Source organism: Rhamphochromis longiceps, linkage group LG20 (genome assembly GCF_057381845.1).
Source record: "Rhamphochromis longiceps isolate RC_006_pf linkage group LG20, R_longiceps_female_GT1.1, whole genome shotgun sequence".
Lineage (NCBI taxonomy): Eukaryota > Metazoa > Chordata > Actinopteri > Cichliformes > Cichlidae > Rhamphochromis > Rhamphochromis longiceps.
Genome location: NC_140576.1, coordinates 20706167 through 20728375, shown reverse-complemented (window position 1 = coordinate 20728375; position 22209 = coordinate 20706167). Strand labels below are relative to the sequence as shown.

The 22209-nt window shown below is 41.7% G+C and overlaps 2 protein-coding genes across 2 annotated transcripts; one reads left to right on the top strand and one right to left on the bottom strand.

Moving 5' to 3' along the window:
• The first annotated feature begins 1150 nt into the window (after nt 1-1150).
• Nucleotides 1151-17249, top strand: LOC146645206 (zinc finger protein PLAGL2-like). The gene is made up of 2 exons (XM_085394382.1): nt 1151-1285; nt 12452-17249. The coding sequence occupies exon 2, from the start codon at nt 12843-12845 to the stop codon at nt 14142-14144; it is 1302 nt and encodes a 433-aa protein (XP_085250508.1). The 5' UTR covers nt 1151-1285; nt 12452-12842; the 3' UTR covers nt 14145-17249.
• A 3428-nt stretch (nt 17250-20677) lies between these two features.
• LOC146645205 (uncharacterized) lies at nt 20678-21936 on the bottom strand. The gene is made up of 3 exons (XM_085394306.1): nt 21561-21936; nt 21354-21474; nt 20678-21222 (listed from the first exon to the last, which is right to left on the bottom strand). Exons 1-3 carry the CDS (start codon nt 21630-21632, stop codon nt 21062-21064), a joined length of 354 nt encoding a protein of 117 aa, XP_085250432.1. The 5' UTR covers nt 21633-21936; the 3' UTR covers nt 20678-21061.
• Nucleotides 21937-22209: the final 273 nt, after the last annotated feature.

Here is a 22209-nt window from a genome sequence, read left to right as displayed (position 1 = left end):
ACGCTCTGTGATGAAGTGATAGTTAGGGCTCTTCTCCATACAGTAGTATTTGCTCCTCCATACAAGTATAAGGGCTACTTCAAGTTTAGATCTGTCAGCACTATTTTGCTATAGTGAGAACAAGAACCTAAATTGTACATTAAAGTGACTGAAGTAGCTAGCACATTTGGTTTCTAGTAATGTCCACATTAATACATTTTTGTTTGAAAGCGCATCTTTTTCTCTCCGTTTTGGCCTTCCCTCCACACTGAGACTGCGTTTTTGGTCAAGGCAAACAGGGCTTTTTGAAAATGCTCTCCAAAGTGCATACATTTGAAAACAGCGTTTTCACGTCGCAGTGTGGACTGCGAAAACGCGGAGGCTTTCGAAAACGATGATGAATTTTAGTCATACGATGCAGTCATGTGACCAATTAAACTAAGATGGCGGAGGCAGTTGTTTTGTTTGATCTCAACTTTGACAACCCTATTAAAGATTAATATCAGTTCGTACATGCTCCACATAGCTTTTCTTCAAATTCTTTAATTCTCACTTGCTTTTGCAACTTTGTACTTTTGTGTTACTGGCAGCAACAACTCCACATCATTGTCAGTCTATTTAAAAAGTTGTTGGAGATCTTGTCAAAATTGATGGAATTATAAATAGATATAAGCATTGTCAAAGTTTCATGCACCGTGCAATACTACATGGAAAGCATCTGAGTGGCAACAGCTAATTTTTCAACATGACTATGATACCAAAACCAGTGGCAATACAGTAAAACCATACCTAGATAAAAAAACAAAACAAAAAACACTACAAAAACAGTAGAACACTTCGAATTGGCGTCCAAGAGCCCTGACCAGTGAACTGTCCACTGTGGGCAACTGCTCACAGTAGCCCCACATGGGCACCAACAGGGCATTTTGCTGGGGCAATATTTAAATGATTCCTATTTTTAGGACTGAAGATTGTGCCAACTATGGTCTAACAATGATGCGTAGTTTAAAAGTAACAAACTCAGGAACACTGCTCAGTGAGTTCTACGTTTAAATTGTCAACAGTGGTCACATCAAAAGCAGCGCGATTCTGAATCTCCGTGTGTGTGTGTGTGTGTGTGTGTGTTCACAGCCCGTTTTCTACAGTTCTAAATCCGTGTGACGTCACTCTCCCAGAATGCCTGGCTTCCAGCGCGGCGCCCAGCAGTCAAGGCCCGAAGTCCAACAAACACCTTTAAACTTGTTGCAAAATGTCGACATGGAGTCGGAGCGGAGGCTGGACGGAGAGGTGGACCTAGGCTCAGTCGGTAAGTACCACCGATCCCTCGTCTGATCGGCCGAGCTGGAGTTTAACGCTGCTGGGCAAAGTATGTGAGTTAGCTCCTGCGAGACAAACTCCGACGCAAGTTAGTGAAGCGTTCATCTTTTGTTGTTTAATCAGCTTGTTGGCTCGGTTAATATCGGGACTTCATCCTTAGTTGCACTGACACCAGTCTGTGGATGTCCCTGATATAAAGCACGTGTATTATAGACCCAATAAACATGGTAATACACAAGTACTAAACCTGATTTCACATCCACTGCCGAATGTTGTAAACGCAGGCAGGCTAGCGGTCATATTTAGCCCGATGTGGTAATGACCCTGTCCACCCGCCCCCGCCCCCCCCACTCTTGTCAGTCCACAAAGCTGCGTGGGCTCAGTTTCCCGGCGCTCGTCAACTCATCAGTTTGGCTCCTTCACCAGGAAGGTACTTAGTAGTTGAGTTCAGGAACTGAAAGTTATTAGGCAGAAATTAATTTGATTGCAGCTCAATACTTAGGACCCACAAGATGGCACTGCGATATCCCGGCGCTACTTTTCGTGTCAGCTTCATTCAGTGCCTCTGTCCAAGTTAGAAGAACGGGGACCTCGTGTTCAGCGAGCATCGTGGAAAAGCACCAACTTTCTCCCAGTCACAGTGTCAGCTAAACAAGTGAAACTGAGCGAGAGCTATGAAAATAAACATTGGTGAATTCTAACGCTTTAAAAATATATTTACCAACAACATTATTGAAAGTGAACACACATTTTTATACATGGGAATAAAATATTTAGTCTAACATCACGGTTTAAATGCTTTAAATGGAAACAAAAAACCGTGACTTATTCTCTGCACAGAGTAAAAGCAGTTAGCCCAGCACCAAAGCCTGCTCGTGAATTTGTATGTGTGAAGTGAACTTAATGATGCACTTGACAGTAAAACTGCATGTACTAACTAGAGAAGTTATATAGCAAACGTTTGGTTATTACTAACGGGCCCAAACATGTAAACGCACACGCAGTGGCCACTGGTTTAGGCTGATGGAGATGACTGATCACAGGCTTTGACCCCATAGCCACATTTCCAAACACGCTCACAAATGTGAATGTGAGAATAACATAAAAAGAATAATCTGTGAGCTTCCTAATAAGTCATAAGTAGCAGCCATAATCACTTTTACATCAACACATTGCGAGTAGTAGGGCTCCATGATTATGGCCAAAACGATTATCACAACTATTTTTATCAGTACTTCGATTGCAGTTATTTTTGACAATTACTCATTGAATTTGGTGACAAAAATGTTTTTATTTCCATGTCATAAACACTGCATTCACATTTTTCATTTTTGCAGAAATCTTTGCATCAAAATAAAGCCAATTCCTGTTCATTTAAACAAATTGAGTGCATCTCATAGAAGAAAAAAAGTATAAATGAAAAGATTTTACAGTACAATACAATACAATACAGTTTTATTTATATAGAACATTTAAAAACCCGAAGGCACACCAAAGTGCTTCACAGTAATATGGAGAGTCAGCATGAGTCAATAACAGGGTACAAATCGGGCACTAGCACAGACAGGATAGAGGCACTAACAGACCAGAAGAGTTAGATAAATACAAAATCTGCTAAGAAGACAAAAACAGCAGTAAAATGAATAATAAAATAATAAATTTAATACAATTTAATAAAAGATTTAAAAGTTTAAAATTTAAAAGATTTAAAAGGGTATTAACTGGTCAGGAAAGCCAAGTCAAATAGATATGCTTTCATTTAAAGGATTGGATAGAGTCCAAGGCTCGAATAGAAGCAGGGAGGCTATTCCAAAGGTTGGGTGCAGCTGAAGCAAAGGCACGATCGCCTCTGGTCTTCAGTCTAAACTTAGGTTGGGCCAGGAGTAATTGACCTGATGATCTTAATGCACGACAAGGAGTGTACAGTGTACAGTGAGGTAGCTGGGCGCATTTTACCCAAATGCAATCAGGATAGCACACCTTTCACTTTGATCTTGTCGCACTGTTTTTCTTGGTCTTCATGCATTCATACTGCACTTTATTGTGTGTTTTCAGGGGGTTGTTGTTGTTGTTTTTGAATTAGTTGTCGTTTTGCAGTGCAGACAAAACTCCATAGCATGCTTTGCATATCATTTGGTCTTGCTTAGTGTCACTTTCCCAGTATGGCCACAGTATGTCTAAACAACAGATAATGATCCACATTGAGGGACAATCTCTTCAGCTTCTGCTGTGTCAGACGCGTGAATTTGGTTGTTTATCTGTCTTTGTACATAGTGTTACTCGTCCAGACTAGTCCAGGAATCTTCATGCTGCATGTTGCAGGGGACCGCTCTAATTGGCACAAGCAGGCATGTCATCAGGGGCTGTCTGAGGGAGTACTTGATTTTCTTCTGCTTTGTGTTCTGTATTTGGAACACTCATTTTTAGTATCGCTCCATCATGTCCATTTAATTGTAGAAAGCCAAAATTGTGATCAAGATTAAAATCCAACTAATTGTTGAATATTAAAAATAAACAACACCCGTCCATTCATGAATTTATTTAGGGAAATGGTCAGTAATAAATATAGTTGAGGGCAAAAAAGGATTGGTTAACTTGCTTATATTAGAGTCAGGTGATACTGAATAAGGATAGCAGTCAGCCATCATTGTCATCTTGTTTTTATCTAAAAAATTAGGTTAGTTAACCTCCAAGGACCTGGCGTCCACATATGTGGACATCACATTTTGGGTTGTCTAGACCAAAATACTTAATTTTTCTCTAGAAGGGCCTGATATCCACTTACAAGGACATTATACTGCCACTGTTCTATCAAAATTTAAAACGAATGTCCTCATATGTGGACGCCAGGTCCTTGGAGGTTAACTAACCTAAACAAAAATTTGGTAAAAAAAAAAAATCTGGTAATTCTTTGTTTTTACATTCATCAGGTCCCAATCAACCCAAATGCCAAAGAAAAATTAAAAATGCATGCCATGAAAGAGTTTGGGTCTTAGGAGGTTAAAGCCTAATCTTTGCAACACTTGTGAAACATTCACGGCATGAACAAGCACAATTTTGTAAGACCTCATTAAAGAATTGTTGATTATTTTCAAGGTGGAAAAAAAAATCAAGACTTTGAGCTTACGAATTGACAGATGTTTGTAGGGTTGCACAGGGGCGTAAAATTGCCGGTAAATTTCCGAAAAGTTTCTGGTAAATTTCCATGGTAAGTTAAGCTTGGGAATTTTGGAAATATTCCATATTGGAAACTTTCCATGGAAATAATGGGAATTATGGAAATTAATGGGAATTTAGGAGAACTAACTGGGAATATATTATTTCCAAGCATAAATATAAACAGAAATCATAAGAAAACCTCCATGCAAAATGTTTTCAACAGATATTTCAACAGATTTATTTGTAAGTACAGTAGAATAGAACACGTTTCAATAACTTGTTTCATGGATGAATAAAAACAGAAATGTTGAGTTCAATATTACCATCCCCTAACCCCGCTCATTCAAAATTGCCCCCTGTCCAAAAATCTCCACAAAGTCCCATTCAAAAGGTTAAATGAAAAATGCCACTTATCCTCCAAAACGTCCCATTAAACATGCAAATCTTCCTTCAAGCAATCCTCTTTTCTCATTTTTGCTCAGTCAATAGACTCTTCCTGGACCTCATCATCATCCAACAACATGTCCACTTCTTCAGCATCCAACTCTGAGTCTTCCTCTTCAGTGTCAGTTTCCAGCCTTGTTGAGGATGGCTCTGTGTCAGGCTCAAAGAGCCGTAGGTTTGCCTGAATGCCGACCAGCTTTTCCACTCTCACATTTGTGAGCCTGTTGCGAACCTTTGTGTGGGTGTTCCCAAACGGTGACCAGTTGCGCTCGGAGGCGGCTGATGATGGTGGGATTTGGAGGAGGATGGAGGCTACAGGTGCAAGGGCCTCAGATTCACATAGTCCCTTCCACCAGGTGGCTGCAGATATGTGCTGGCATGACTGCCATATTCCATCCCCTTTCCAAAGGCCTTGCTTTGTTCGATACTTTGCCAAACTGCCTAGAACTTTGCCTTTATCGAGACCCAGGTGGTCAGACATGGCTGTAATGACCGCATAGGCACCGTTGATCTCTTCCCCAGAAAGTATGCCCTTGTCATATTTGGGGTCCAGCATGTATGCTGCTGCATGCACTGGCTTCATGCAGAACTCCCTACGCTGTTCCAATGACTTGACCACAGCCGTTTCCTCTCCTTTCAGTAGTAGGGGAGTGGGCAGAATTGTCTGGATTTCTTCTTTGAGTTTTGCAAAAAGGCACTGGACATCTGACAAGATGGCACCATCCCCCTCTATCTTCGCTATTGCTGCTGCAATAGGTTTGAGGGTTTTCCGACTGCTAGATACTCTTTCCCAGAACACATCATCCAAGATGACCTTCTTGATGTCACTGTCGATGCCTACAGACTGGGATATGGCCATCTCTTGCAGAGACTCCTTTCCCTCCAGAAGGCTGTCAAACATGATAACAACACCACCCCATCGCGTTATGCTGGGAAGCTTCAGTGTAGTACTCTTGTTCTTTTCCTTTTGCTTTGACAGAAATGTAGCGGATGTTACTTGTTTGCCTTTAACATATTTCAGAACTTGCTTCACTCTCTTATTCAGAGTGTCCATTGTTTTTAGTGCCATTATGTCTTTTAGGAGAAGGTTTAGTGTATGGGCAGCACAGCCAATAGTAGTTATATGTGGGTAGGTCTCCTCCACATGTGCCCAGGCAACCTTCATGTTGGCTGCATTGTCAGTGACCAGTGCAAAAACCTTATCTGGTCCAAGGTCATTGATGATCACTTTTAGCTCATCTGCAATGTATTGGCCTGTGTGTCCGTTTTCCTTTGTGTCTACACTCTTGTAGAACACAGGCTGAGGAGTGGTGATTATGTAGTTAATAATTCCTTGTCCCCTGATATTGGACCATCCATCAGAGATGACTGAAATACAGTCAGCTTGGTTAATGGTCTGTTTCACCTTTTCTTGAACTCGACTGAACTCTTCATCCAGTAGATGAGTAGACAATGCATGTCTGGTTGGGGGAATGTATGCTGGTCGGAGAACATTCAAAAATCTCTTCCAGTACACATTGGATGTCAGCATCAGGGGTGAGCCAGCTGCATAGACTGCACGAGCAAAACACTCATCTGCGTTTTTCTGGCTAGTGTCATCCATAAAATCAAAGAATCCTCTGATGCCAGAGGGACCAGGAGCTGATGAGTGGGTATCTGATTCTGATACAGCTGAAACAGATTCATTTTCCCCTTGAGTGGAACTCCTGGCTGCTGCATGTGTTGGGCCTTGAGGAATTTTTTTGCACTTTGCAATGTGCTGCTGCATTTTTGTGGCATTCTTCACGTACGTCTTATCACAATACTTACACATATATACAGATTTCCCTTGTACATTAGCTGGTGTAAAATGTCTCCACACATCAGATGGCGCACATGGCATTTTTCTGTAAAATAAAACAAGAGCTTGTAAAAATGCTAATGCAATGCAAGAGATCGTAATAATACAATTGCAATATGATAATAAACAGATATAAATAGTAAGACTAGCTAAACAACTGGAATGATCTTCAAAACAAAACAGCCAAATGAGGAAGCTAGCATCTTCTTTATGTTATACTAGCTATGGCTTATTTAGCATCTAACAGATGCTAGCATTTTATTTAGCATCTTATCAGATTGCTATCTACCAGATTAATACATTTTATGTGATATTCACAATTTAAACATTTAATGAATATATTTTCCCATAATATCATCAAAACTTACCTCACTTGTTAAGTCCACAGGCTCAAATGTGTGCCTTTAATACTCTTTGTCCTTCAGGCTCAAAAGTGTGGTCCATGTGTACATGTGATGGAGGCATGCACAGTGCCAGTAGGTGGTCTCAATAGCCATGCAGCAAGCTTGTTCTCTGTACATGTGATTAAGGAATGGCATGGATATTCAAGTGTATTTGAATTGCATTTGTTTGTTTTTGTCAATATTATGCTAAAATATACTTTGCTCAACTATATTTAAGTTCCCTAAGAAGAGCCAACCTTCAATTTTGAAAATTCCCACTTTATTCCCATAAATTCCCGTTAATTCCCATGGAAAGTTTCCATCTTTGAAAATTCCGGGAATTTTGCAACCCTACAGTAGATGTTTGACATCCTTGTGCTCTCTGTCCCTTTTGGTAATTGGAGTCTACCTCAATTTCTTCTCTACCTGAGCACTCAAAGTGCTTTATACAACATGTCTCATACACTCATTTATATAAGCACTTTTTTCTATGCTTAAGTGGTTTCTATCCAACATTCACAGAGATTCATAGAGAGACACATTAGCTGGCTTCCTTTCTGTACAAAAATGTTATTTATCTAATCTAATTTTTCTGTGCCTCACTTTCTCTGTGCCTAACCACCTAATTGAGTCACTCCATCTCAAATCAATTTGGGCTGTTTGCTCAACCATCTCCAATTTGCATAAACATTTTGTGGTACAAAAACTTTAACTTTCCACTTGGGCTGCAACGATTCATCAGCATAATCGATGACATCAATTAGGGCTGCACGATTTTGAATAAAATGAGAATCACGATTTTTTGGCTTAGAATTGAGATCACGATTCTCTCACGATTTTCTTTTCCAGTATAAATATTTATTGCATTTATTAACTGCACATCAACTTCGTAACAGTTGAGACTGAACATAAAAACAATAAATAAACATAAAAACAACAAATGTCTCACGTTTTGTTGTTGCCGCAAAATGTTGTACTGCTTGAAATTCCGTCTCCACCGTTGCTCGACACTGCGTGTATAGAGCAGGTAGTGCAACAATAGAAAAATAGTTGCGGGACGGCACTGTGTAGCATTTGTCTAGGGTGTTGATCATTTTCCTAAATCCCTCGTTTTGCACAGTGTTGATGGGAGCCATATCTTTGGTCAGGTGATAAGTGATAGCCTCCGTAATTTCTTTGTGCCTGCGGGAGTTCGACGGGTATAGGGAAGCTAGAGCTGGGCGATAGAACGATAACGATATGTATCGCGATATAACTTTTACTCGATAGAGAAATTAAGCTATCGCGATAGACTTCTCCGCTCTTGTCCTCTTAAAATAAATTTTTTTTTTTAAAAAAGGTCAGCCAATCCAAACTAAGTAGCGCAGAGCCGAACCAATCACAGCCGCAGCGTCACGTCGCGTGACTTGTTACGTACAGCACAAGTGCCAAGCCGCACGTGTGTTTGTTTGGGAAGCAGGCAGTGGGTAATGGAGCCAGCGCGTAATGGAGGAAATGAGTGTGCCGACTAGAAAAATCAACCGAGCGTGACCGAAGAGAAAACAGATGACGGTTCCAATGCCGGAGAGATTGTCGAACGGAAGAGCCATAGAAGTTCCGTAGTGTGAAGGTATTTCGGCTATTTCAAGTCTGACAAAAAACAGAGTAGCGTGCACTGTAAATTGCACGCTACTCGGCACGAAAGCAAGTCTGGAAATACAATAAACTGGTGCATGCGTCACACTGTGCGCCACGTTATTGTTTCGGTGAAATTAATTTCTACAATACTGTTACTGTTAATTCTACTCTGCAGTGTTTAAATGCTTACATATACACACAGTTACTGTCCCTCCACACATACGACTCGGGTCTGCTTCTATGCCCCAGCTTTGTTTACTTTTTCCCACCGAGGCTTCTAGACTTCTGATTGGCCAACATTTCTGCACGGTTAGGAATCTAGCGCCACCTGCTGCTTTGGCATGTTCATAGCAGCGTTTTCCTTCATTTCTGCCTTTATGTGTGGACGGGATTATTTTTTAAAACGAAAACGGAAAATCTCCGTTTTCAAAAACACTCGTGTACGTGTGGACGTAGCCTCAGTCTCTGACTGGAAGCGCTAATTCGTCATTCGACTTTTGTCAGACTAAAGTAACTGTTAAAACTGTTTGAAAAGCTAAGCTATACAACAAGGAGAGATTGAGAATTTCCTTTTAGTTCTCAGTTTATTTGATACTGACAAAAGTTAGTTTTGTCTGTTCTTCTGTAAAACAAACTAAGATTTATTTTTAGAATTAATATTTTGTTTCTAAGTGGAATTGACAATTTAGTAGTCTGTTTCGTTTGTTCTATTTTGAAACTTAAACGCTTTAGCGGCTGCCTTTTGTGTAGTTTGCAATATTTGCCTTTATTTATCTGAAAAAGTCTCATGTTCCTTAAGTACATCTACCCTGTTGAACTTATTATGGGAAATAAATATTTAAATAAAAACAAGCTGCTGATTATTTCACATTTTACTTGTGAGCAACGGCACATTTAAATCTTACAAATATAGTTATTTGGCTTATATCGTGATAGATATCGTTATCGCCTGAAATGAAAAAAACATATCGTGATATGAAAAAATCTCATATCGCCCAGCTCTAAGGGAAGCGCTGTATAAGGTTACCGATATTGATGTTTGGGTGGTTGACCGGGACGGATTTTCTCCTGTCACTTTCTCGTCATCCCTGACGTGCTCTCCGTTGTTTTTTTCCCTGCTAATTTTAGCATCACACGGCACAGCTTCTGTATCACGTGGTATAAGGCTCCGCCCTTGTCATTTGTTGAGCAGGAAGAGTGAGCGCTTGTTTTCATGCAGAGTACGTCCCGGATCAAAATGCGGTACAGTCGTCGTCGTCTTTTTTTAAAAAAATTTTTTTTATCGTTGTATGAATCGAGATCGCGATTTTCTAACGATTAATCGTGCAGCCCTAACATCAATTATAAAAATTTATCGACACAGAATTTGCTCCTGTCCATTTCTTCAATTAGTCCCAAGTTGAGGTCACCCCCAAGAACAAGTGATATATTACATTGTTACATTATGAATGTACTGTGAGTATAATAATACTAATGGAAATGAGTAAGGGTAGCACAGTGGCACTGTGGTTTGCACTGTTACACCAAGAGGTGTGAGGCAACAGTGAGTTCAATTCCACCATCAAGCCAGGGTCTTTCTGTGTGGAGTTTGCATGTTCTTCCCATGTTTGCATGGGTTCTTTCCGGGCGCTCCGGCTTCCTCTCACAGTCCAAAGACATGCAGTTAGTGGGGATAGGTTAACTGGAAGCTCTAAATTGCCCATAGGTGTGAGTGTGAGTGGTTGTGTGTCTCTATCTGTTAACCCTGCGGATGCCTGGCGACCTGTCCAGGGAGTATCCTTCCTCTCTAGGACAGCTGGAATAGGCTTCAGCCCCCCTGCGACCCTGGCAAGGATAAGTGGAAGAGAATAGATGGATGGAGCATGTACGTACTTGTCTGTGAGGCTATAGTGGATGTGCTGACACTGAGTGCGTGTGTGTGTGATTGTGCCATGCCGATGTGTAAAAATCAGGGGGGTGGTTTGTGACTGTGTAGGAAAACAGGTGATCGGTGCAGTGAAAGAAGTAAGAAAACCATGGAAAAGGAGGGAGGGATGAAAGAGAAAACTTGAACGAAAACAAAAACATTGTAATGAAATATCCCTAAGATGTCAGTGTAGGTTCTTAGTCATCCAGGTCACAGTGGTCATGGTAGACTACCACGACGTGAATTTGTCTGAAAACCTCACGTGGGCATGCAACTAGGGCCGCAGTGATTCATCGGGTATTTCGAATAATTTAATTATAAAAAAAATTTAGACACAAATTCTTTGCTTTGATACTTTGTGAACTCAGCTTGAGTGAAAGAAAATGTGTTTCTCGTGTTCAAAACACTAGCGCTGTTCCCGTAATCACCATTAAAACCTTTGCTGGCAGAAACTAACCAAGTTCTTCATCAAAGCACCTGATCAACAAACTCCGACATGAAGACAAGCAAACTTTGTAGCTGTTCCATCCACCGCTCTTTGTTTTACACAGAGAAAAATCTGCAGTAAGCATCCAGAAGATGCATTAAGATATGCAGATAAACTCTTAATGTGGTCTGATACATGTTTGCTGAAGGCTGATGTCAGCCGTCTTATTGTGGAAGCAAACGGGCAAAAAATGGGGCACGGCGTGTAATTTATTTCAAGGTTTTCATGTCTTTTTTTTTTTTTTTTCCAGATTGAAAATGAAATAATATAAAATACTATCTCAGTTAAATTGTGTTCATATACACACTGACCTGAGTGATTTTAGGTTGGACAGTAAATATTAATGTCTACTCTATCATAACGTCTTGTTTTCAACAGCACAGAAACATTGCATCAAAGCACAGGGCAAACTTCAGAATGCTGATATGCTTGCTTCTCTTCATTGGAGCTACCACATTCTCCTTTAAGGGCTTACAGACACAAACTCACTCATTCACTTGTACACTTAAACACACAGAAATAAACAAAAGTCAAAAAAGCCTTCCAAAAAGACAGAGTAAAGATGCATTTTGTTTAGATTGCATGTTTATTTAGTTTTCTTTGACATTGACTTAAACCTCGTGCATTCTCCCAAGTAGTAATAAATATATTAAAAATAAGGCTTTTATGAAACCCCTGAATAAAAAATTTCTTCTTGAAAATTTACAGTTCAGTATTTAATATTACATAAAATAAACCATATACACGTGTCTTTGAATGGCAAAGATGCAGAAATGTCTGCATGGCTAGATGCAGCAGTGCTTCCTTGCTGGGTGTCTCCCTCTGCTCGCTCACTGCGTTTGTGTCTAGTCTATGCGCTATCACTATGTGTTCTCTAATAAAGGTGAACCCTCAAACCTTCTTCTACTGGCAGCTCATGTCTAAACTGTTTCTCCTTTGGCACAAATAATTTACCTGTTTTTGTGTTCTGAAACTATTAAAATTCTGGCACAGTAAAGAAAGACAAATGCCAATGTTATGTATATGATTACCTCACTGCATACACGAGTAGGCATGTATCAGCTAAACAGAAAACAGTTTTAATTGCTTTGATAACTCTGTGCATGCGTGTGTACAAACGAGAACAGTAGTCTAATAACTTAACAGTTGTAGCTTTAAGTGTTTGAGCTCTGAGAGAACCATCTTTTGGTGATATAGTGGTACTATTACTATTATTGTTGTTGTTGTAGTTGTCATGTGACGTCTGCAGCACGCCATCTAAGCCCAGAGGTTTCATGTGAACACACTGACGCATTTTCCTGCACTTTTCTGTTTTGCAGGTCTGTGAAGATGCCGGGCTTCCTGTCATTCAGCTACTGAATGCTAAATTAGACTGCAGGCCAACACAAGAACATTTCTCAGGAAACACACAGACCCAGTCTCAGCTTCCACAGCTCCTCATCACAACAGCCCTTTTGGGGTTGCTATGGCAGCTGCTGTCACAGAAACCAAGTGCTGGACACAGGCTTGCCCCAGTAAGGCAGGACAGACCTCTAGTCATTGCTGCAAGAGACCGTCAGACAGCACTTAGCATTTATCGTGCACTTTAACAAACGATCCGAACTCCGTGGGCTGATAGTACCGTCTCCTCATGAGTTTTGTGTTTATCAGCGCAGGCTCGTGGCCAGAGTCCCTGAGCAGCAAAGCCGAAACCCACCATTGTATTAGACCATGTTCCACCAGCAAGACCATCTAAAGAGCCAGCCACAGGAGAGCCATCCTGCCGTTCGGCAGCTTTTTCACTGCCAGGACTGTGGGAAGCAGTACAACACCCAGCTAGGTTACAGACGCCACCTCGTGGCAGCTCACAGTGCTGCAGCAGCCCTGCCCTGCTCAGATGTCGCTCCTTCCCTGCTGGAGCACCTGGGTGGCCATATTGACAGGCCTCCACCGTCAGAGGGAAGCATTAATGTTGTGGTGCCAGTAAGAGAGAGGAAGTACTCCTGTGAGAGATGCGACCGCCGTTTTTACACACGTAAGGATGTGCGCCGTCATGCGGTGGTGCACACAGGACGCCGTGACTTCCTGTGTCCGCGCTGTGCCCAACGCTTTGGCCGCAGAGACCACCTGACTCGCCATTTGAAGAAGAGCCATGCCCAGGAGACGGGGTTGATGCCACCCTGCAGTTCCAGCACTCCTGTGGCTACACCGAGCCCCTCCACTATGTGCCCAGTAAAAGAGGAGCCCAGCCCAGTCACCACTGAGATGGCCTCTGTCTCCAAGGAGCCCATGGAGTCTTTTTCCAGGGAAATGTACTCCTCATACCACATGGCCAGTCCTGTCCCTGGCATGGGCCAACCTCATGGCCTTATTCAAGGCTCCTTGTCCTCGAGCATGGGTGTGGCTCGCCACATGCCCGCTCAGTCTTCCCAACCCCACCATCATCACCTGGCACCATCGGCATCTCCGCAGCAGCAGCATTACAGCAACATGCCACGGTACCAGCACCACGGCTCTACCTCATATCCTCGTGGCGACGTGGACAGCTTCCTGCTGGACCTGCAGAGTGCCCCCGCGCCTCACCTGAGTGCAGTAAACTCCTCTACCTCTACTTCTGCTTCCCCTCAGAGGGACGTTCTGGCTGAAGGGGTGAGTGCTGGTGGTGACCCACACTTGATGTCCAGGAGCCCTGCTGTGCCCTCAGCTGAGTTGTCCTGCACCACTAACATGGACCTGGGACCCCTGCTGAGCTTCTTACCTTTCAGCCTGCCACCGTACAGCCCTCACATGGGGATGGGAAGCTTAGTGATGAGCTATCCAACTACCACCACCACCACCGCGTGCTCTCCATCCTCTTCCACCGGGCTGTCCTCCCAGGCTCCAGGGCCGTTCACCTTCTTCCAGTCTCCGCAGGCTAATGCACCACAGGGCCCTGGGCCCCACAACCACACCCAACTACCTCAGGCATACAGCAGTCCTGCTATGAGCACATCCACTTCCCTACCTCATTACTACCAGGCCTTTCAGCAGTAAGCAGCTGTCCCCGCGCAGTGCTCGATGTCTTTGTTCATGAAAATAGTCAAATTAAGGAACGGCGTCTTTACTGTAAAACAGATGTCTTGTTTTAGATATTGTTGAACGCAACAAATCACCTCAGCAGTATTACCTCATTATTTAAAGTAAGCTTGAATGTTTAAGAAGGTGTAGATGTTTTAACTGCAACCAAAATATACTTGTACTTCTCCATCTAGAAACAGTAGATGCACTTCATACGGGTGCTGCTCAGTGCTCTCACTGAGCCTGTCATCTGTGAGAAACGGACACCTTCCTTACTCAGGTGGATGTGAAAACATTGGCGCATTACAGAGAGCGAGCACTACCGAAAAGACTAAGCCTCAGAGCACCTGTTTGTTTGACATTTGGATCAGCTTCCTGTCAATGCCGTGCATCATCCATACGATGTATCCACATGTTATTGTCTTTCAAAATGAAGCGTATTTTGTCTGCTTCAAGTTTCAGCAACCCTGTACAAATGTCTGTCAGATCAAACATCTCATCCATCTTACTGGAAATGAAGCACAAATGAAATACAATGAGCTTTGTGACCATTAACACAGTCCCTTTTTAGAAGCTTAGGGACATTTAGTCATAAATCTTTTATTTTTTATTTTCACCGAAGACATGCCAAAACACATGGGGGGGGCTGCTCCACTGTTACCGATGGGGAAACAGGTTTCGAAATGTTCTGACTCTGAACCAGAATATTTGACACAATAGGAACTGATAAGACAAAGTTTCCTTAGAGCAAAATGAACTCATTGTGCAGTACTACCTGTTTTGTTCCAAATATTTCTGTTTTTGAGTTGCAGCAATGGATTACCTGTAAAGAGCAACTGGGTGAATCACAGTTTGCTCTCCAGCTATTCAGTTTCTTAAACCATCTCGGAGTCCAGGTTGCTGGAGCCTGTCCCAGAGGGGCTGAAAAGTGGCCTCCACTCTGGACAGACTAGCAGGGAGAAACAAAATATGGACATTTAGGAGGCTGAAATACATTACTGGGGGTGTCATTTAACGGCCAGTATGAACAGGATGCAGTATTACAGAGAAAAATCTGTTACTTTCATATTTATGGGGAATATTTAAACAAACCACTGGATCCCATGTTTTCTAGGTTTGGGTGTGTTTTTTCAAGTCAGCTTAATATTATTTTTCTCATTGGCGGCTGCTGCTGCAATGACCACAGCATGACGAGAAACCTTTTAAATGTACACATGTGAATCAAGGGATTGCTGGAAATGGTAGAAAGTATTGGTTGGACGGTGGCCGCCCTGGCTTCGTGACCTGACGTGGGGCAGCTGGGAACTGATTTAAGCAGAAGGAAGCTTCACATTCCACCCTGTTACCTGTGTTTTCTTTTTTCTGAACTGGACCACTGGATGTGAGCACTGTTAGAACCGAGCACGAACATCCACGTGGAGCATTTCTACCCATTTCACTGTTGCTATTAACACCGTTCTTCAGTGGCTGTGGTGCTGGACTCTGAATCTGATAAAATTAGCACTATAAGCACCCTCATCCCTCTTGTCCTGGTCTCACCTTTGCTGCTGATACACGGGGAAGCAGCTAAAGAGTGGATGGTGTCACAGGAAAACAAGAAGCCTCCAGTAACAGACCCAGTTACCTGACATTCACCCAATGTGTCAGGGCTGGTGGAATGGTTTTAAGTCTTCAACTGGTGTGAAGTGACTGATGTGATCTTTAGAGAGGGAGTCATTTAGATGACTCTTTCCTCAACCTTCATTCATAAACCCCTCTAATTAGAACTGTGCCAGGCTTCACATTGTCTTAAAATGCTACTGTTGTGCCTCTCTAAGAGTGTCTAATCTCGTGACTGGGTTGAAGCACTTAGGACAATTCTCAAAAAGTTTGAATTTGATGTGTACCTCAGACCTGGAACTGTGGCTTTCTGCTTTATTTCTGTTTGCTTTTAGTTGTTTGGACTCTTTTGGTGCCATTATATTGAAACTTTAAAGGTAGATTTGTTCTTTATGTAGTTGCAGACATAATTCAAACCTTCTACCTCTACATTGTCACGTAACTTTTGCAGCAATCATTAGAAATTGTTTTAACATGAAGCAGTTTTTAGCACTGAAGAAGGGGAATTATTCAGAAGTCATTCTGACGGCCTGCGTATACACGTGGGCTTGAGTGCTATATTGGAGAGTCATTTCTGTACTTGCCTTTAATGATATTTCTACTTATTTACTACCTCAGATGAGACGGGAAACTGTCCATCTAACTGCAGAGAAATTTCTCTGTGTAGTTTTATTTTTGTCACAAGCACATGTACTTTGTAGTTCTGTAGTTTTTATTGAAGCTAGCTGCTGCAGCTGATGCTACAGCCTGTGCGTTCACTGCTCGTGCCTCAGCCTGTTTAACACTTGTTTCGGTTAGAGATCAGGCCTCCATCTAAAGGAATTTCACAACTCTTTATTGGAATGCTGAGATGAAATTGAAGGGAGTGCTGACATGGAATATTCCAAATAAATGTTCCTACAGTGAGCGTAGCAGATTGATCAAAAATCTAATAAGTCTCCAGAACACAAAACAAAATCAACAGTCGTATGGAACTCTACATACGATACGTGTGAAGAACAATAAGCTGGACAGCCACAGAGAGGCTGTCCCAAATTTGGCATAATTGTTTGAGAATGTATGTTTGAAAAGTTTGCCAGCAAACACAGATGGTCTTCACCTGAGCTGTGACTACAACTGGTTGCACTGCTCGCTGCTCTGTCGGCCTCTGAAGCCTATCCCAGCTACCGTAGACCGAGAGGCGGGGTACACCCTGGAAAGGTAGCTTAAGCAACTATGGCAAATGTGATCAAACGCACTCCAGACTGATGGCGGAGAAGGGCAGAAACAAGGTTTCACCTCACTAATGACTGTGGTGCCTGCATTTAGCCCGGCTTTGAGAGCCAGTCCAGTGCAGGTTTAGCCACCTTAAACTTAGTTACTTTTTGCTTTAGGGATTTATATTCTAGTTTAATAGACTAGGAGACTGTGACAAGAAAAGGAGTTGTCATTTTCTAATTATCTGAACATAAAGTCATACAAAATAAAATCTTTAGATTTACACTGTCTGTGTCTATGTGCATTTTTATGTAAATCAAATTGCAAAGTTGGAGTATATGTATTTAACCAGACTTGGAGTACCTTCATGTAAGCTGTATTTGTATACAGAAACAAGGTGAATAGGATAGTAACTGTGCTGGTCTTCTGCATGCTGACGCTACCTATAGATTATTTTTAAACCAGATTTAGTTTACTTTTTATTAGTGAGTGAATTACACTTAAATACAAGCATAAGAAGGCAGAATCTGTGGCCTTAAAGCCAGAAGCTTTTCAGATATTTCTGTTAATCCCATCAAAATGTCATTTTAAAATATGACTATTGTCAATACATTAAATATTAATGTAGAGTCAAACCAACTACCAAGTGTACACTACAAGTTTGAGCCAGTATGCTTTGCATTCTGGGATGCAGCAAGGTAATATAGATGTGCCAAGATCTGTATGCGGTAACTAGCTGTGAATGATCATATAGGCTCTGTGTTCTCAAATAGTCCAGAACAAAGCACCTTCTTCCTGTATGTACCTTTGTTGCTCCCGATAAAGCAGACTAACAATTCCCAGATGGTTTGTAATGATGCACTTTGGTTTTCCCACGAGATCTCATAGTTAAAGACCTCATAGTACCATATCAGCCCTGTGTTGTGCTGTATTGCGGCTTCCCCCCCTAATTTTTAAGTACGTTTCATGACAAAAACACATACAGACACTTTCTATCTCTCTCTCTCACACACACACTCACACTCTACAAGAAGATTGTTAAATTATGCATCTGTGCATTTTAATATTTTTGAGCTGTATGTTTTGGGGGGAGGTTCTTACAGGTGCAGCATTTCTATTTGGGGCTGGAGCCTATGATAGCTGTCATAGTGACACTGACCCTAGACAAATACAAAACTAGTGAAAAACAGAAGCGACTAGGATGGGCAAAAAAAAGTTAGTGGCCCGACCTGCAAAACCGTTAGTGTTTTGAGAGTTGTCTCATTGTCGCCCCTCTAGTGCAACCAAAGCAGCTGAAACTGTTTAATAGCTCCCTCTCCTACTTAACTGACCAGATAAATATTTCAGAAATTTAACTGACTTGATGCTACATAAAATGTGTTTCTTTTATTTATGTCTGTGAAGGTTCTCAGTCATCCAGGTCATCGTAGTCAAAGGAGCTTGCAAAGAAAAGCGTCTGGACTTCTCCAGACGCTTTTCTTTGCAAGCTCCTTTGACTTTCTTTCTTTTATTTATTTATTTATTTTAGCAGTGTATAAAGAAATTAGGTAGCTCTAGACATTTGCACTATATTGTACATATTTTAAATTTTCTACATGAGTAAATGTAACTTTTGTAAAAAGCAATCAGAAGCCTCTTTGCTTTATCTGAGGATGGCATTCAGGGCTTCTAACATTTCACAAAACAAAGGCTGCTCTCACATTGTTCTTATAGTGCTGAGATTTTTCCATTACTTGGAGCAGGCCTATGTTGGAGGTCTAGAGAAGATTCCCATGAATAATCTGCTGGCACTTCATGATCATACATCCTGTCAGATCTCCATGGTGAGGATTCTGACATGTCTATCTCAGTGAATAACACATCTGGCATTTGGTGTAGGTGAATGTAGCTGTTCACAGTAATGTGGAATTGGGTCTTGTTGATTGTTAAATTAAAGCACAACACCTGTAAGCTGGTTTGTTAAATACTGTTAAAATACTGTGTGTGTGTGAAGCTGTTGTAAAACCAGTCTAATGCTAAAAATGCCAAAATACAAGCTACAGGGAGTGCAGAATTATTAGGCAAGTTGTATTTTTGAGGAATAATTTTATTATTGAACAACAACAACCATGTTCTCAATGAACCCAAAAAACTCATTAATATCAAAGCTGAATGTTTTTGGAAGTAGTTTTTAGTTTGTTTTTAGTTTTAGCTATTTTAGGGGGATATCTGTGTGTGCAGGTGACTATTACTGTGCATAATTATTAGGCAACTTAACAAAAAACAAATATATACCCATTTCAATTATTTATTTTTACCAGTGAAACCAATATAACATCTCCACATTCACAAATATACATTTCTGACATTCAAAAACAAAAGAAAAACAAATCAGCGACCAATATAGCCACCTTTCTTTGCAAGGACACTCAAAAGCCTGCCATCCATGGATTCTGTCAGTGTTTTGATCTGTTCACCATCAACATTGCGTGCAGCAGCAAACATAGCCTCCCAGACACTGTTCAGAGAGGTGTACTGTTTTCCCTCCTTGTAAATCTCACATTTGATGATGGACCACAGGTTCTCAATGGGGTTCAGATCAGGTGAACAAGGAGGCCATGTCATTAGTTTTTCTTATTTTATACCCTTTCTTGCCAGCCACGCTGTGGAGTACTTGGACGTGTGTGATGGAGCATTGTCCTGCATGAAAATCATGTTTTTCTTGAAGGATGCAGACTTCTTCCTGTACCACTGCTTGAAGAAGGTGTCTTCCAGAAACTGGCAGTAGGACTGGGAGTTGAGCTTGACTCCACCCTCAACCTGAAAAGGCCCCACAAGCTCATCTTTGATGATACCAGCCCAAACCAGTACTCCACCTCCACCTTGCTGGCGTCTGAGTCGGACTGGAGCTCTCTGCCCTTTACCAATCCAGCCACGGGCCCATCCATCTGGCCCATCAAGACTCACTCTCATTTCATCAGTCCATAAAACCTTAGAAAAACCAGTCTTGAGATATTTCTTGGCCCAGTCTTGACGTTTCAGCTTGTGTGTCTTGTTCAGTGGTGGTCGTCTTTCAGCCTTTCTTACCTTGGCCATGTCTCTGAGTATTGCACACCTTGTGCTTTTGGGCACTCCAGTGATGTTGCAGCTCTGAAATATGGCCAAACTGGTGGCAAGTGGCATCTTGGCAGCTGCACGCTTGACTTTTCTCAGTTCATGGGCAGTTATTTTGCGCCTTGGTTTTTCCACACGCTTCTTGCGACCCTGTTGACTATTTTGAATGACACGCTTGATTGTTCGATGATCACGCTTCAGAAGCTTTGCAATTTTGAGACTGCTGCATCCCTCTGCAAGATATCTCACTATTTTTGACTTTTCTGAGCCTGTCAAGTCCTTCTTTTGACCCATTTTGCCAAAGGAAAGGACGTTGCCTAATAATTCTGCACACCTGATATAGGGTGTTGATGTCATTAGACCACACCCCTTCTCATTACAGAGATGCACATCACCCAATATGCTTATTTGGTAGTAGGCTTTCGAGCCTATACAGCTTGGAGTAAGACAACATGCATGAAGAGGATGATGTGGACAAAATACTCTTTTGCCTAATAATTCTGCACTCCCTGTATTTCAGATCATTCTGATAATGATAGTAACTGTGGGTTTCTCTAGACCATAGGTGTCAAACTCTGGCACACGTAGTGATGGGCAGATGAAGCCCCATGAAGCACTGAAGCTTTTCATCCAATTGGTTCACCCCAACGCGAAGCTTCATGAAGCTTCATTTGCTCTAGCAGGACACCTACTGGACGTAAAAATAATAGCTGGCATGAATTTGAAGAGTGTGGCATTTTGCACACAGCCTGTAAATGTCAACAACAAAAGGAGTGTGTAAAACATGTATATTGTAGTGATGGCAGTATACTGTGTATATTTATAGTGGCAGTATGGGAAATGATTATTTGGAAATGCTTGAAATGGAAATGATCATTTACTGTGAGGTGAGGTGTGGTTGGGGTGTGGACAGTAGTTGTGCTTTTGTAACGTTGAGGTATGGACAGCTACACACTGAGGCTTTGAGCCTCAGTCCTGCCTGTTCACATTTTATTCTGTAAAAACTAAATTTTCACTGCTTTTATGACCTTTTTAGTGGGGAGAACATAGCTAGGATTTAATGATTTAACAAATCTTTTGAATCCTTTGTCCTCCACAATGCTAAATAGCTGGGAGTCCTCAATCACCATGCTGACCAGGTCTTCATCTATTTGAGATTGTTCTCCTGAGGAAAGACAATAAAGATAAAGCACAAATATAAATATCACACACGTAACTTATAACAGTTGTATAATATTGTTATATCATTTAGTAACATTACTGCATCCTATATTATCATTGCATTTGATGGCTCACCTGGTCTTGCTCCACAATCGGTGTCCCCCTTATTCTCATGCAAAGCTCTGTAGTGCCTAAGCATGGATGAGGTGTTGTTGTTGTCATATCCCAGCTCCCTGGCACATAGCAAACACTTCACCTTGTACAAAAGTCAAGACAGCTCAACATAAATTGTATTGCACCATCAGTATCATGAAAATACATCTTCTGTAGAAATTTACATACCTTGTTGGGAGGAATAAGATCAAAATGTTCCCACACAGGGGAGGACATCCTCCTCTTCTTAGCTGGCTCCATTCTCTCCTGACTTTCCTCACTCTCATAAACCTCCAAACGGTCTCCAAACTCTCACTAACCGCAACTCTCCATCAAACACCCACATTTTTGAATGAAGTCTGAGGGGTTTATATCGCTGTCATATCTCGCGGCAAAGTTCGAACCACTTCATGAACCAGTCACGTGGTACAGCCGGGCAGCGAGGCTTCGGACGTCATCATTTTCAGCTCCTCCCATAAATGAAGCAAGCCTCGATACGCGCTTCGCGGAAACGCCCCCTCCATTACTCGACACACGCTCCGAAGCCTCGATACAGAACGTCCCATCACTAGGCACACGGGCCAAATTTGGCCCGCAGCCTAATTACATTTGGCCCGCGAAGCCATACTAAATTACTATTTGGTATGCCTACTGGTATTATACAGCTAATATATATATTGTTTAGTATTAAGCTATGCTTGTTCCATATTCAGTTTTTCAGCAAAACTTGTTTGGGTCCATAAGAAAAGATTCATTCTCATATCTGGAGGAAGATTTTTTTTTCAATAAATATTAATGTTAGCCCGCAACTTTGTTCCAGTTTTGAATTTTGGCCACT

What these genes read in the sequence shown, in the direction of transcription:
- LOC146645206 (XM_085394382.1), top strand. Translation starts at nt 12,843, where the DNA reads ATGTTCCACCAGCAAGACCATCTAAAGAGCCAGCCACAGGAGAGCCAT.
- LOC146645205 (XM_085394306.1), bottom strand. Translation starts at nt 21,632, where the DNA reads ATGGAGCCAGCTAAGAAGAGGAGGATGTCCTCCCCTGTGTGGGAACAT. An exon ending in ATCTTATTCCTCCCAACAAG is followed by an intron (nt 21,475 to 21,560) that starts GTATGTAAATTT and finishes CTTTTGTACAAG; the next exon opens with GTGAAGTGTTTGCTATGTGC. An exon ending in CGATTGTGGAGCAAGACCAG is followed by an intron (nt 21,223 to 21,353) that starts GTGAGCCATCAA and finishes GTCTTTCCTCAG; the next exon opens with GAGAACAATCTCAAATAGAT.